Raw genomic sequence first — 14,969 nt, 5'->3', positions numbered from 1 at the left:
TCGTGCCCCGGTCCGGGAAGATCCCACATGCCGCGGAGCGGCTGGGCCCGTGAGCCATGGCCGCTGAGCCTGCGCGTCCGGAGCCTGTGCTCCGCAACGGGAGAGGCCACAACAGTGAGAGGCCCGCGTACCGCCAAAATAAATAAATAAATAAAAAAAAAATAAAATTGAAAGCAAGGAAGAGAGAATGCAAGAAAATTGGTACAAGTTTTTGTTCGTTTACTGGATATTGACTGGGTAGCAACTGCGTTCTGGTACTGTGACAGACGTGGGGAGTAAGATGTAGACCTGTCCTCAAGCAGCTCATAGTCTGGGTAGGAAAAATGGAGATCTGAAAAATAAAAATCAAGAACAGATTTTGTCTGGATTTGTTAATCCCATAATCCTAATAACAGATACAAACTACTATATATAAAATAGATAAGCAACAAGGAATTACTGTGTAGCATAGGGAACTATATTCAATATCTTGTAATAACCTATAATAGAAAATAATCTCTCTCTATATATATACACACACACACACATAAACTTACTGTATGCCTGAAACTAACACAATATTGTAAATCAACTGTACTTCTTCTTTTCTTTTTTTCTTTTTGGCCGCACTGTGCACCTTTGTGGGAATCTTAGTTTGCCGACCAGGGATTGAACCTGGGCCCCGGCAGTGAGAGTGCTGAGTCCTAACCACTGGACCGCCAGGGAATTCCCTCAACTATACCTCAATTTTAAAACACTGGGGGAAATATTTTTTAAAAAGAGAGAGAACAGATTTGGGAAAGGACAATGTCATGCGGATGGGGCAGGAAAGTATTTTCCCTTTCTGAATTCTGCCACTCCGTACTTCCCAGACTTCCTTTTCTTACTGGAAAGTGGACGTGGCAATGCTCCTTGCTCGCGGTCGTGGAGAGAGAAAGCCTGTTGAATGAACGGGAGAGCTGGGTAGCCTCTCTCGGCTCAGAAGCAGAGCTTCGGAGGAAAAACCAAACCCTGCCTGGTGCACCCTGAGCATCTGTAGGGGAACGTGCCAGCAGCCGCCTGATGCTGAGGGACTCACCAGCCCTCATCCTTGAGGTGATGGGGGAAAGCCTGGCCTCATCTTGGATTTTCATTTTGATCTGCATAAGGGGGAGTACTGTAGGGTGTAGAGCACCCCAGAGCTATGTGCTCGGACCTCTTTCTCTTTTCTGTCTGTACGCCCTCTTGGAGATCTTTCAGTCCTATGGCTTTAATACTATTTGTATGCACCAAGCATGCCTGGAGTTATACCCCCAGCCACGACCCCTCCCATGGCCCCTCCACATGATGTATCCAGCTAGCTACTTGACATCTCCACTTGGATATCAAGTGAGCATTTCAGATTGAGATGTCGCAGGTTGGGTCCTTGATACAGCCCACTAAATCATTCTTCTGCTTCTCCATGAATGGTGATTCCACTTTCCCAGGGACTCAGGCCAAAATTCTTGGAGCCATCCACGATGTCTCACTTTGTCACCACCCCGCACACCCTGCCAGCTCTATCTTTAAAATCTCTCCCATTTCATCACCGTTCCCATGGCCACTGCTGTGCCCCCCGCCGGGTCTAAGCCAGCATCAGTCTCCCCTGGACCATGGCCGTGACCTCCACCTGCACTCCCTCATGCTACTCTTGCCCCCTTCAATGTCTTCAATACGGGGTCCTTCCTGTACAACATAAAGTAGACCGTGTTACTCCTTTGTTTAAAACTACCCAGTGGCTCCCGTCTCAGAGTAGAAGCCGACGTCTCTAAAGCGTTTTCCCTGTCTGCTCTGCCTCGCCGCATGCCCTGTGATGGCCCCGGTCGCTCACCTCCTCGCCCGTGCCAACACCCGGCTCCGTGTTGTTCCTTGACTATATGCCCAGCGCTCTGCCACCTCAGGATCTCTGCACAGGTCACTCCCTCACCTCCAGGCTTTTCACTCTGTTACTGGGGGTCTCACAGGGAAATAGCTGATGCACTCAGAGTCCGATAACTCGAGGAGGATTGACGTCGGAGGCGTGGAGGGGAACCACGTGGGCTGTGCAGCAGTCACCTGGGGCTTGGAAGAAGCTGGCCCAGAGCCCTTGGTGTCTGTGTTTTTCCAGCAGCATCAGGCTCTGTGCCTACAGGAAGTCTGTTCATAGGGCATTTCCCAAAGTGGGTTCCACAGGGGTCTCTGGGAGGTTCTCCCATCTGCTGACTCTTGTTCTGCAGGTTTTGATGAACTGTTTTGATTTTAGGATTTCAGACAAGGCTAGGACTCGTAGTCCTTCTGCAAAAGGTCCTGAGGTGGTCTGGAGCCTGAAGTGTCGGGATGGTGGCTGCCCGGTCACAACACCGGAAATAAGCACTTTGCTCTGTGCAGGCAGTGACCACTGGGTCACGGCTACCACCTGTCCAGCATGTGTAAAACCATGCCCATCAGAACCGATGAAGGGAGAACCAGGAAATCTAAGTGGCTGCTGGAATGAAGGTCCTCAGCTTCACAACCTGCCTTGTGTGAGATGGTGGGAAAGGGCAGGGCTTCAGACAGGATTGTCCTGGTGATTCTCAAAGACTGTCCTGAGATACTCAGACCTTAGAAGTACCTCCCTTGTAAATACTCTTATCTTTCAGTTTTGTTATATGACAACTTGTATTCTTTAGTTTCTAGTTACCTTTAATTGGTAGGCGGCCTCTAACTTCTAGTTTTAAGTTTCTCTGCCCCACGACTTGTTTAATTTTTGTGACATGTAAAATATTTGATTTACTAAAACTCCGCCTTTTTACAAACATCTTAAATAGCCCTTTCGTGCAGAGGACACGAGGCAGCGTGCATCTCACCCCCGGAATCACCTGCTTTTTTTTTTTTTAATTGGGGTATAGTTGTTTTACAATGTTGTGTTAGTTTCTACTATACAGCGAAGTGAATCGGCCATATGTACACATATATCCCCTCTTTTTTGGATTTCCTGGAATCACCTGCTTTTGAATTGCAGGGATGAGCTCTCCTCATGGTGGTGGCTCCTGTGTTCCTTGGGTGACGTAAGTGCCAGGAGGATGGGACCCTGTGCCGTAGACCAGGATTGGATGGATACTTGAATGAACAGTGAGTGTCAGACACTTCACTGTGCCATTTTCCTTTGCCTCCCCTTTGGTTCTCAGCAGAAGATCTTTTCTCTTGAGTCAGTTTTCCCCCCGCTTTGATATGCAATTGTAATAGGAACCTATCTGAAGTTGCCAGTAGAGACTTCAGTGCGGTATGGTTGACCTGTTGCCAAAAATTGAAGTAGTAGAAAGCAGTGCTTAAAGAATCAGGAAGTAAAGCTGTCACTTGAAGACTTGTGCTCCTACATAAGCAGGTTTGACCACCCCAAAGTAATTGAATGGTTTGGTTTACCCTCTTCCTGTCTTCACTGTCGTCCCCATTTCTTGTAAAATGCCATTTAAAGGAAATAAATGGAGGGTGTGGGCAGTGAAAATGAATGATCTGGTTCATGGAATTTTGAGCTTTTGATGAAGCCCAAGGGGAGTAGATGGGGGCAAAAGATGACTTTGAATTTTTCTTTGCTTCTCTCCATGATAAGTCAGAGTTTGAAGTAGAAAAGTGAAATTCAGTACTTCCCCTGACTAAACGTTTCTTATGAAATGAACATATTAGCCTCCTTGAGGCCATCCAGGCTTATTCTGTGTGCCCTCGGATTGTCCAATGGTCTGAGGACCTGATGAGTCAGTGAAGCTCTTTGACCTGTAGTTCACAACCCTATTCTAAGACAAGGAAAACCGGAAATTATCTTGAACAATGAAACTCTGCCTGTCTTCGTCGGTGCCAAGTGCTCATTTCTCTCAGGTGACATTTTAAGGAGGGAGACAGGGCAGCGTGGCGATGACTCCCCCATGAGGAATTCATTCAGATGTAGCTCTTCTGAGACTGTGACCGTTTTTTTAATATTTAACTTTTGTTTCTCTGCTTTATCTTTCTTCACCAACCTTTGCTGGGTTTGAAGACATTGGTGGATCGTTATCTATTGCCACAGACTCAGTGGCACATCTGGGAACAGCTGCTCTGGGCTGGGGCGTGGCCAGCTGCTGGCTGACCGAGGCTGGCCCCTGCTGGAGCCACTCAGGGGCTCCGCTCTGCCTCAGGTTTCTTGTCCTCCTCCTGGGTCTAACAGAATAGCCCAGAAATGCTCTTTTCATGCCAAAGGTGGAAACACAAAAGAGCAAGCAGAAATACATAAAGTCTCTTGAGGCCTAGGCTCCAAGTGGGCATACCATCACTTCTGCCTCATTTACGGGCCAAAGCAAGTCAGATGGAGCAGGGAGATTGCCTCACTGTGGGGCGAGGGGGGACTCCAAATTCACAGTGACGGGGGTATGGACATGAGGGGGAGAGAAGAGCGGGAACCTTAATGCCATCGTCTTCCGCAGTTGGTTCAAAGAAACTTGCTCACAGCTAAAATTAAATAAAATTTCCCTTCTTTGCAATTTATCTTTTTCAGAAAACCAGAACCTATGGCTCTCTTTGCAGTTTTTCAGACAACATTCCTCTTGGCATTGCTGTCCTTGAGAACTTACGAAAGTGAAGGTAAGAAGTGGAAAGAACAGTAAAAAAAAAAAAAAAAAAAATCACCTAGGGGAAAAAAAACAAGGTGACAGGTACTTTGGAGAAAAATCAACAGGTCATTTTTCTTTGAAAATTACTTGAAATTGGTAAGTAGCAGTGATTACCTTAGTCATGAGCTTCCTCATCTTGATGGCTCATTTTAGTAAGCTATACCTTAACCTTGATTTCCCTGTCAGTGGAGTAAACTATGCCTTAACCTTGATTTCCCGGTCAGTGGAGTAAGCTATACCTTAACCTTCATTTCCCGGTCAATGGAGTAAGCTATACCTTAACCTTCATTTCCCGGTCAATGGTAACTTGTCAGTGAATCTAATCCCAGAGAATGTCATGATCAATATATGGTTCATGGCCATTGCCAGAGGAGTTCCTTCTAAACTTGCTGGGTAGAGATGGGTTATGTGTCCAGTGTCGGCTGCAAGGTTAGAGCAAGTTGGGCTGTGCCACAACTGCGTTCGTTGAGAGGCTGTTACCTGCAAGGTAATATGCTAAGTGCTGAAATGCTGTTTATGGGTAAAGAAATAGTATTTGTCTCTTAGCTACTCGCACAGCGAAGGTATTTGGCCATAAATCAACTTTGTAAATAAAGTCAGTAAGAATTCAACACCATTAAAATGTTTATGTGTATTTTATCACTTTGAGCCAGTTTGAAGACAGATTCAAACTTGAGACAGTTTCTATGGGTTTAAAAGTTTGTGTTGCCTTTACCTGTATTTTATAAAGCTTTACCTTTTCCTCTTTCTGCATTTATTCTTTGCTGTATACTCCCTTTGTAACAGAGGGTACAGGCATATGCTCTTAGTAATTACTCACACAATTCCTGTCCATGGATTCATGAAAATGATGTTTGCAAGAAATGTCCATAGAAGTTATCCATTTCCCTTGAAACTCTGTGATAAGCTATTTGGAAATAAAAGGAAAATTTTGTTCTGATAAGAGCTCAATTCTCCGTCTGATATTCTTGAGGTCTGGGTTTAGTTTTTTATGAGGTTCAGGGCACATGAGAAGGTGCTACTTTTATGGGTTCTTAAAAATCACAGTTTGATTGTTGGTTTCTTCCATAATCTGGAGCTGAAAGGTGGAAATTAGGAGGACTCCTCTTTTGTAGTATCGATACCCCTCACTCCATCGATCTTACTTGCTAAAATCTAGGCATGACACACTGGGGCTGAGTGGGTGGTCTGTACCATAAGAATGTCTAGGCTCAGTTAGAGCTCCTGATTCCCAGACAGACCCAGGGCCCCAACTCCAGGCTCTCCAGAGAAGCCAGGTGTTTAACCCAGGTGTTTAACCCTAAGCTTTTGGCCCAGCTCACTTCCTTAGTGAAGTCTCCATATCTGATCTGACAACTGTTTACTGTGAGCCTTCTACTTACAAGGGACTCTGCTCTCAGGGCAAGCTCTGTTGCTCACCCTTTCAGCTTCCTTTATTTAGATCCGACTTGCATTTACCTGTTTTTCTCTCCACCAGTCTTTGTTTCTGCTTCCAGCTTTCTCAGCTAAGCATACCCGCTTTGCGAAGTGATCCTGCTTTGTCCTCACCCTAACTGCTTGGATTTCTTGTCTCGATTTCTGCTGCATCTGACCCAGTACCTACTAAATGTCCACTCACACCACTGGGCTTCTCACTCAATCACTCAGCCAGGCTCAGGCCTGAGACTCCCTTTCAGGTAACCTAGCTTCTCCTGTCCAATGAGACAGAGCCCAGGCTCACTTCCTGTCGGCCCTGGGCTCCCTCTCCATCAGCCAGAGATCATGACTAGCATTTGGATGTATTTTCTTCCAGTCTCTTGTGCGCATGTTTGCACAGACAGAGAAAGAGATATAAATGTGTAGGGTTTTTTTAATAGAGGTAAAATTATACTATATGTACACTGGGAGTATTTATACTATACATACTTTAATAAGTGTATATAGTATAAAGTTTATATATAAAGTATACTTGTTGAAGTATAACTAGTGTAAAGTATACATACTTATTACAGTATATATAGTATAAAGTATATATATTATATGTAATATAAATATATATACTAGGAAGTTATACTATATATACTTATTAAAGTGTATACAGGTAAATTATTAAACAAGTGAAGTATATATACTTTAATAAGTTTACTTTTGTATATACTTATCAAAATAATTAATACAATATATGATGAGAGTTTTTACCTTTGATGTTAAAAGTTTTTCTAGAAATAACATTATATTTAATGGCTGCATGGTATCCCATCTTACGAATGGGCCACGGTTTATTTCCTTAGGGAGTGTTGTTGGGACCAGACAGAGAAACAGGTTGGGGAAAATAGGAGGACAGTCTGTGACTAGAGCTAGGTCTGTCTGATTCCAAGCCTGCCCTTTTTGGCCACACACCGGTACAGCGTTATAAATTAAAGAGTTGGGCCAAGAGCCCTGGGTTCTGGTTGGGTTGTGTGGCCTTGGGAAAGTCACTCCCCTTTTCTTAGTTTCAATTTCCTCATCCTCAATTTCCTTTATCTCTCTGACTTTCCCTTGGCATTGCCTGCTATTTCCCAAGGATGTTCTAAATTGCTTTCCACCCAGTTATTTCTGACTGCTGTCTCTCGAGTACCTGAGTCACTCAACACTCACCAAGAGCATGTGTCAGTATAAAGAATTCCCCTTTTGTCTAAAGCATCATATGGCAGCCTGCTAGAGCTTCCAGAAGTAAAGTTGATACTTGTAGGTGACTCACTCATTCAGCAACCAGCCACGGAGTGTCTATACCGTGAGAGGTATGTTACGGTCTTGGTTCCAGCGTGCTGAGTAAGACTCAGTCCCACCCATGTTCAGCTCACAGTCTGCGGAGAGACAAACACAGAACAGGCTATGACGGCACGCTGAGATCAGGGCTCACACGCTGGGTGGGAAAAGCAGCCCTGGGGAGAAGAGAGTGCCAGGAAGGACGAATTATTAGTGAGGCGCTGCTGGTCAGGCAGGCACTTGATATCATGGTGATGCTGGATCTCTGTCATTTGAGATCCGCATCTGCTGTGGGTAAGACGTCATGCCAAGTTCTGGGGACAAGAGTTCGTTCAAAGGTGCATAAGCCTCTGCCTCTGTCCTCCAGGAAATTTGAATCTAGAGTGAGACTGACAGCAACGAACAACCATACAGGCAAGATGAAATGAGGGCTAGGAAAGGTGGGGTGACTCTGCATGCACCCTGCTTCCCTGGTGCTGATGGCTACACGGCTACTAAAACAACCTCCCCCCCGTTCCATAAGGGATCTGCCCTTTCATCTCTCCCCATCTCCCTCTAGTTCACTGTATTAGGCTTGGAAGACACAGGTTTAGAGAGAGAATGAATAACAGCTGTTGCCTCTAACTAGAGAATTGAGACATTTTATTCACAAAGGAGATAAAACCTCTAGCCAAATAACAATAGAATATGACCACCATGTTTGGGCTTTGAGCATTCAGGAATTGCAACTTACTTCATTTACCTTTGAGTGAATAGGGCCTGATACATGATTCACTCTGCCCAAACTCGTTAAGAATCAGAATGCCAATTTATTAACTTCCAGTGGGGAATAAAACTGGAAAGATAACTGGGGCTCAGCCTTTTGGTGTAAATTTAGAAGACTAAATTATGCATTCTGCAGTGTCATTGTAGTGAAGTGAACCAGATACCTTAATATTTCTTTTAAAATCTAGCATATTAAGCTCAATATAAAAAAAAACAACCCAATCCAAAAATGGGCAGAAGATCTAAATAAACATTTCTCCAAAGAAGACTACAGATTGCCAACAAACACACAAAAGGATGCTCAACATCACTAATTATCAGAGAAATGCAAATCAAAACTACAATGAGGTATCACTTCACACAGGTCAGAATGGCCATCATCAAAAAGTCTACAAACAATAAATGCTGGAGAGGGTGTGGAGAAAAGGGAACCCTCTTGCACTGTTGGTGGGAATGTAAATTGATACTGCCACTATGGAGAACAGTATGGAGGTTCCTTAAAAAACTAAAAATAGAATTACCATATGACCCAGCAATCCCACTACTGGGCATAAACCCAGAGAAAACCATAATTCAAAAAGAGTCATGGACCACAATGTTCATCGCAGCACTATTTGCAATAGCCAGGACATGGAAGCAACCTAAGTGTGCATCAACAGATGAATGGATAAAGAAGATGTGGCACATATATACAACAGAATATTACTCAGCCATAAAAAGAAATGAAACTGAGTTATTTGTAGTGAGGTGGATGGACCTAGAGTGTGTCATACAGAGTGAAGTAAGTCAGAAAGAGAAAAACAAATACCATATGCTAACATATATATGGAATCTATAAAAAAGGTTCTGAAGAACCTAGGGGCAGGACAGGAATAAAGACGCAAGGGTAGAGAATGGACTTGAGGACACAGGGAGGGGGAAGGGTAAGCTGGGACGAAGTGAGAGAGTAGCATGGACATATATACACTACCAAATGTAAAATAGATAGCTAGTGGGAAGCAGCGCATAGCACAGGGAGATCAGCTTGGTGCTTTGTGACCACCTAGAGGGGTGGGATAGGGAGGGTGGGAGGGAGACGCAAGAGGGAGGGGCTATGGAGATATATGTATACATGTAGCTGATTCACTTTGTTATACAGCAGAAACTAACACACCATTGTAAAGCAATTATACTCCAATAAAGATGTTAAAAAAAAATCTAGGGCTTCCCTGGTGGCGTAGTGGTTGAGAGTCCGCCTGCCGATGCAGGGGACACGGGTTCGTGCCCCGGTCCGGGAAGATCCCGCATGCCGCAGAGCGGCTGGGCCCGTGAGCCATGGCTGCTGAGCCTGCGCGTCCAGAGCCTGTGCTCAGCAACGGGAGAGGCCACAACAGTGAGAGGCCCGCGTACAGCAAAAAAAAAAAAAAAAAAAAAATCTAGCATATTATATGGTTCTGAAAGTAATACGTGTTTTCTAAAGAACATTCGCAAAGTACAGAAAAGCATAAAAAAGAAAGTTAAAATCACTCAACCTCACCATCCAGAAATGACTGTTAACATGTTAGTTTTACTTCTCTTTATAGCTTTTTAAAAATAATATAAGTACTTTAAAAAATATAAAATGGAGTGCATAGTTCAATATGATTTTTTTAAATGTATGGAAAAAAGTCAAGCAAAACATACATGATTTGAACTTGACAATGGAGTGAGAGTGGTAGGATGCTGGAGTTGGATGCTGAACTTGACAATGGAGTTGGTAGGATGCTGGGGATTCAATTTCTGTATTATTTGAACATTTTTATCATGATCATGTATATTTTAAAAATAATTTTTATTGAGGTGAAGTTCTTGTAACAAAATCAGTTTATGGTTAAAGTGGACAAATCAGTGACATTTAGTACATTGAATATGTTTTGCAATTACCACCTCTATATAGTTCCAAAACGTTTTTATTATCCCCAAAGGAAAGCCTGTAATCATTAAGCAATTATCCCCTATTCCTCCCTCCCTCAGCCCCTGGCAACCACCAGTCTGGTTTATCTCTCTATAGATTTATCTATTCTGAATATTTCATATGAAGTGAATCATACTATGTATATGAGACCTTTTTTTTTTTTTTTTCTTCTTTTTTTTTTTTCTGCGGTACGTGGGCCTCTCACTATTGTGGCCTCTCCCGCTGCGGAGCACAGGCTCCGGACGCGCAGGCTCAGCGGCCATGGCTCACGGGCCCAGCCGCTCCGCGGCACGTGGGATCTTCCCGGACCAGGGCACGAACCCGTGTCCCCTGCATCGGCAGGCGGACTCTCAACCACTGCGCCACCAGGGAAGCCCCGATATATGAGACCTTTTATATCTGGCTTCTTTCACTTAGCGTAATGTTTTCAAGGCTTGCCTAATTTGTAGCATCATTCCTTATTCCATCGAATGGATATACCACACTTTGTTCATCCAGTCATTTGCTGATGGACATTTCGGTTGTTGCCACCGTTTGGCTATTGTGAATAGTGCTGCTACAAACATTTGTGTACGAGTATTTGAGTCTCTACTTTCAATTCTTTGGGATATATACCTAGGAGTGGAATTGTTGGGTCATATGGTGATTTTAACTCTTTGAGGAACTTCCAAAATGTTTTCTACGGTGCTAAAGCCATTTTACGTCCCCACCAGCAATGTACAAAGGTTCTAATTTCTCAACATCCTCACAATGCTTATTTCCATTTTTAAAATTATAGCCATCCTGTGAGTGTGAGATAGTATCTCATTATGGTTTTGATTTGCGTTTCCTTAATGACTAATGATGTTGAGCATCTTTTCATGTGCTTTTTCATCATTTGTACATCTTCTTTGGAGAAATGCCCATTCAAGTCATTTGCCCATTTTTTAAACTGAGTTTTTTGTCTTTTAGTTGTTGAGTTGTAAGAGTTCTTTATATATTCTGGATGCTAGATAAGTGATTTGCAAATATTTTCTCCCATTCTTAGTTTGTTTTTCTCTTTCTTGACAAGGTCCTTTGATGCCCAAAAGTTTTACATTTTGATGGAGTTCAATTTATCTATTTTTTTCTTTTTTGGCTCATGCTTTCCTGTCATATCTAAGGACCCACTGCCAACTCCAAGGTCATGGGAGTCCATACTGAGATTTTAATTCGTACTCTAGCCATCCCCAGCACCACATTTACAAAATATTACAAAGGATGGGTATATTTTTGGGAAGATAGTCATTGATGGCTAATAACTTGGGTTTTATGGACACTCTTGTTAACCTAACTTCCATAGAATGAATTTTCTGAGATTTTTTAAAATAAATTCTGAGGCTAATGCTTTACTTGGATTGTGAACCTGTCTACCATGTGGACCATTCACATGAAAAGCTTCATGCTTACATCTACCAGGAATGCGTCTCAGCTTATCTGGCTGGGTCCAGAGCCCCGTCCTTTTCATCTGTATCCTGAGTTTGGCAGGACATGGTGGGAGCCATGCAGCATACTTCTCAGACATTCCATTCCATGTGACCTTTGATTGGGCAGGATGTTCCTGCCTTAACAGTTGGCGGGCAGTGCAATAAAGGGGAGCAAGGTTTTGGGATTAGAGAGATCTATACTTAAATCCCATGTAGCTTTGTGTAAATCATTTAAGCTTACTGAACTTCAGTTTCCCCATCTATAAAAAATTACTGTCTGAGTTTTACAGTGGGCATTACACGAGACAACGTGTGTAAAGCACCTAGCACTGTGCCTGGTAAAGAGTACGTGTTCAATCTCGTTGTCGCTGTTATTTTTACCTCTCTGTGAGAAAAATAGCACATGTAGAATGGCAGTTTTGGAACATTTTTTTCCAGTATTAGAGATTCTTTCCATTTTTATTCTCAAAAGAACATACTCTCTTGCCTTTTGAACTAGGTGCCAGAGGGTCTCAGATCACTAGGGTAAACCCCCAAAGAACTAGAAAAATGAATGCAGAAAAGATGGAATGTGCTCCACCATGGACCGTCAATTATCAGTTGTTTTTTTCCCTACAGTCTTTATCTTTTCAGTACCTTTGCACCATTCCCAGTTCACTTCAGACTCCCTCAGAAGGGAGTGAAACCAGTTGATTCGGCAATACACAATTCCTTTTGAATCTGCACAGCATTTCCTCTGCTTATGTAAAAAGTGGTGCTTTGTTCTTCTCCAGGAATTAGCAGCGATCTCACTCACTCCATCAGGCCCCATCCTCTCTCTGGGCTGTTTCCTAGCTCACTGACCTCAGCAAATCTGTTTCGTGTTTGAATCTCTACTCTTTGACAGACTCTATCACACCACTAAATATTCTAAACTTGCAATGACTCATTACTTCTTACGAGTCTGTTGTGTCTCTCCAGCTAGGTTCCTTCCTTGAGCTAGAAACCTTGTCACAATTATTTTACTTCACACTAAGTGCCTAGTCTCATCCGAAGAGTCCAGTGAATTCTTGCCAGAGGTGTTTTAAGTTCAGTGCGTTGAGATTTAAGCAATAATATCTAGAGATGGAACTTGCTGTCACTTTATAGCTACTTAATAAACTATGAAATATTGACTTCCAAAAAGAAAACTCTCATTTTAGATGTCCTCTTATAGCAGATTTATAGCAAAAAGTCCTCTTTCTTTATTTATAGCAAAAAGTCCTCTTGAAATGAAATTTATAGCAAAATGTCCTCTTTCTTTATTCAGCCTTATTACAAATTTCTGAACCATTTAGATTGTTCACTAGAGCATCCTTTTGTCTTGTGAAACTGTTTATCAATTTATTAATTTGCTGTGTATCATTGAGCAAGTCATTTCATTCATCTAGGTCTTAATTTCTTTATCTGCTGAGTGATTTCTGGATTCCATCCAGGTTTTCAAAGTGTCTAATTCTAGAATGTATATGTGAGCAATAATTTCTACAGCTAAACAATGATGATATTGAACAGTTTAATTATCTGTGACTATTCAGTCATACTCCTATTAAATGTTATTTCATATCTTGTTTTGGCCTTTCAGTCTTATCTGAACCTTTACCATTAACTCCTGAATCGCTGAAAGTTTCTGTCAATTCTACGTGTCAGTGTTTGCATTTACAATGGACTGTCCACAGCCTCGCTTATCATCAGGAATTGAAAATGGTTTTTCAGATACAGATCAGTAGATTTAAAACATCCAATGTCATCCGGGTGGTAAGTATTTTTCTTTTTGGCTCAGTATTTAAAAAATCCTTTTCTGACACTGTGTTTTATCTTTTATAACATCCCCCCAAATCCCAATATGGAAATATTTGGGCAACTCAGAATACTTGTCCTAAATAATCACATTTCTGTGTTTTTAGTTAAGAGGGTCACAGACAGGGCTTCCCTGGTGGCGCAGTGGTTGAGAGTCCACCTGCCGATGCAGGGGACACGGGTTCGTGCCCCGGTCTGGGAAGATCCCACATGCCGCGGAGCGGCTGGGCCCGTGAGGGGCCTGTGCTCCACAAAGGGAGAGGCCACAACAGTGAGAGGCCCGCGTACAGCAAAAAAAAAAAAAAAAAAAAGAGGGTCCCGGACAAAGTAACATGACAATTTTGGTTTGGTAGGTTGGATGGGCTGTGCTACGAATCAGATCATTCTCTCACTTCTGCTCTGTTCCCTGTGGAAGCTGTTGGGGTCTGTCCTTGTGAATACTGGATTCCAAAAATCCATGAAGGTCAATCACCTTATTCCTCTTCCTTCTTCCTTCCCTGTCCACCAGAGATCTTCCTAAATCAGATGTAAGAGTTTGGCAACCTTTTTCATGCCACTGTGGCTTGCAGGCAGTTTCTTTACTAATGCTATGCTGAGATGCAAGGAATAAACCATTCTAGCATTTTCTGCCCTAATCAGCGAAGAGGTTCTCCATGGGCCATGTTGGAGAGTAACTTACAGTGTCCTTTGTTGCCTCATATGTGGCTTTTTCTACCACAAATTAAATTAAGAAAGTCCTGAATTTCACACACTTTTTGCCTTTGAATTATTTGGGATCGATTTTTCACTTGTCTGGTTTAAATCATGGTGGTGTCTGTTTTGCCTGGTGCTTCCCCATCTAGTGCATTGGGGCACTTTGGTAGTTGATTTATTTATTTTCCTAACATCTATATTGGAGTATAATTGCTTTACAAACTTTGGTAGTTTCTTTCAATTACCATTTATGGTGCAGGGAACCTTAATAATCTGTGCCCACATCGTGATCATTTATTAGCATGGGATGTTGAAGGACAGTGAAATATTTTCCCACTGAAGGGAACAGAGAATTTGCGTTGGAGGGAAGGGCAGCACAGGGCTGTGTCATTACTGGGGACCTCCATTTGCTAGTGGACGGCCACTCTCCTCTCAGGTGCTGGAGGCGTGAGTACAGGGAGCCAGGTGGTTAGTTCCTTTAGCGAAGCATAAAGGCTACTAGCTTTAAAGGCTCCAGTTACTTTCCTTATCCATCACTGCATTTGAGATCTGAGTGAGTGGCCTAATTTAAATATCATTCTGACTGTTGATTTAGGATTGATACCAGGTCTAGAATTCCGCCCCTCAAAGGGCAGCTTCCCACCATGAGAGTTGTTCGGTGTTGGGTTTTTTTTTTTTTTTTGAGGCCAAACTTAGTTTATTTGGGGTTTGTTAGTTCTGCAGGCCAGAAGACACAGATCCAAGAAGCACTTGCATTGTGTTCCCTGGTGTTCTGACTTTAAACAACAGCAATGCTTAGGTACAGCTGTTCCCTCCCCACCACCAGCCCATCTTCCCACCATCCCCCTCATGCTAATAATTTTTGTATTTTCCTGTTTTTTGTATTGTTGATGGATACACTGGTTGTTGATTTGGACCCAGTACAACATCGAGCAGAGGTCATATTGAGGCTAAGAATTATCTAAGGAAAAGAAATTTGAGAGAAGAGCTGGAGGA

At 42.8% G+C, this 14,969-nt stretch overlaps 1 protein-coding gene across 5 annotated transcripts in view; it reads left to right on the top strand.

Annotated features, from left to right (window-relative positions):
* The window catches only part of OSMR (oncostatin M receptor), a 57,947-nt gene that overhangs the window by 11,130 nt on the left and 31,848 nt on the right, over window positions 1-14,969 (top strand). For all 5 annotated transcript variants that reach the window (XR_003429906.1, XR_003429907.1, XM_027092633.1 and 2 more), the window contains exons 2-3: window positions 4,481-4,566; window positions 13,066-13,238. Coding sequence is in view for 3 of the 5 variants with exons in the window: in XM_027092633.1 (XP_026948434.1) it covers window positions 4,494-4,566; window positions 13,066-13,238 (246 nt within the window). In the remaining 2 variants the exon portion in view is untranslated. The remainder of the gene's footprint in view (window positions 1-4,480; window positions 4,567-13,065; window positions 13,239-14,969) is intronic.

The sequence above is a fragment of the Aethalodelphis obliquidens genome, unplaced genomic scaffold (genome assembly GCF_003676395.1).
Source record: "Aethalodelphis obliquidens isolate GAN/ISIS:26980383/991018 unplaced genomic scaffold, ASM367639v1 scaffold80, whole genome shotgun sequence".
NCBI classification, from domain to species: Eukaryota; Metazoa; Chordata; class Mammalia; order Artiodactyla; family Delphinidae; genus Aethalodelphis; species Aethalodelphis obliquidens.
Note: the sequence above shows the minus strand (reverse complement) of the source record. Positions and strands in the feature narration are given on the sequence as shown.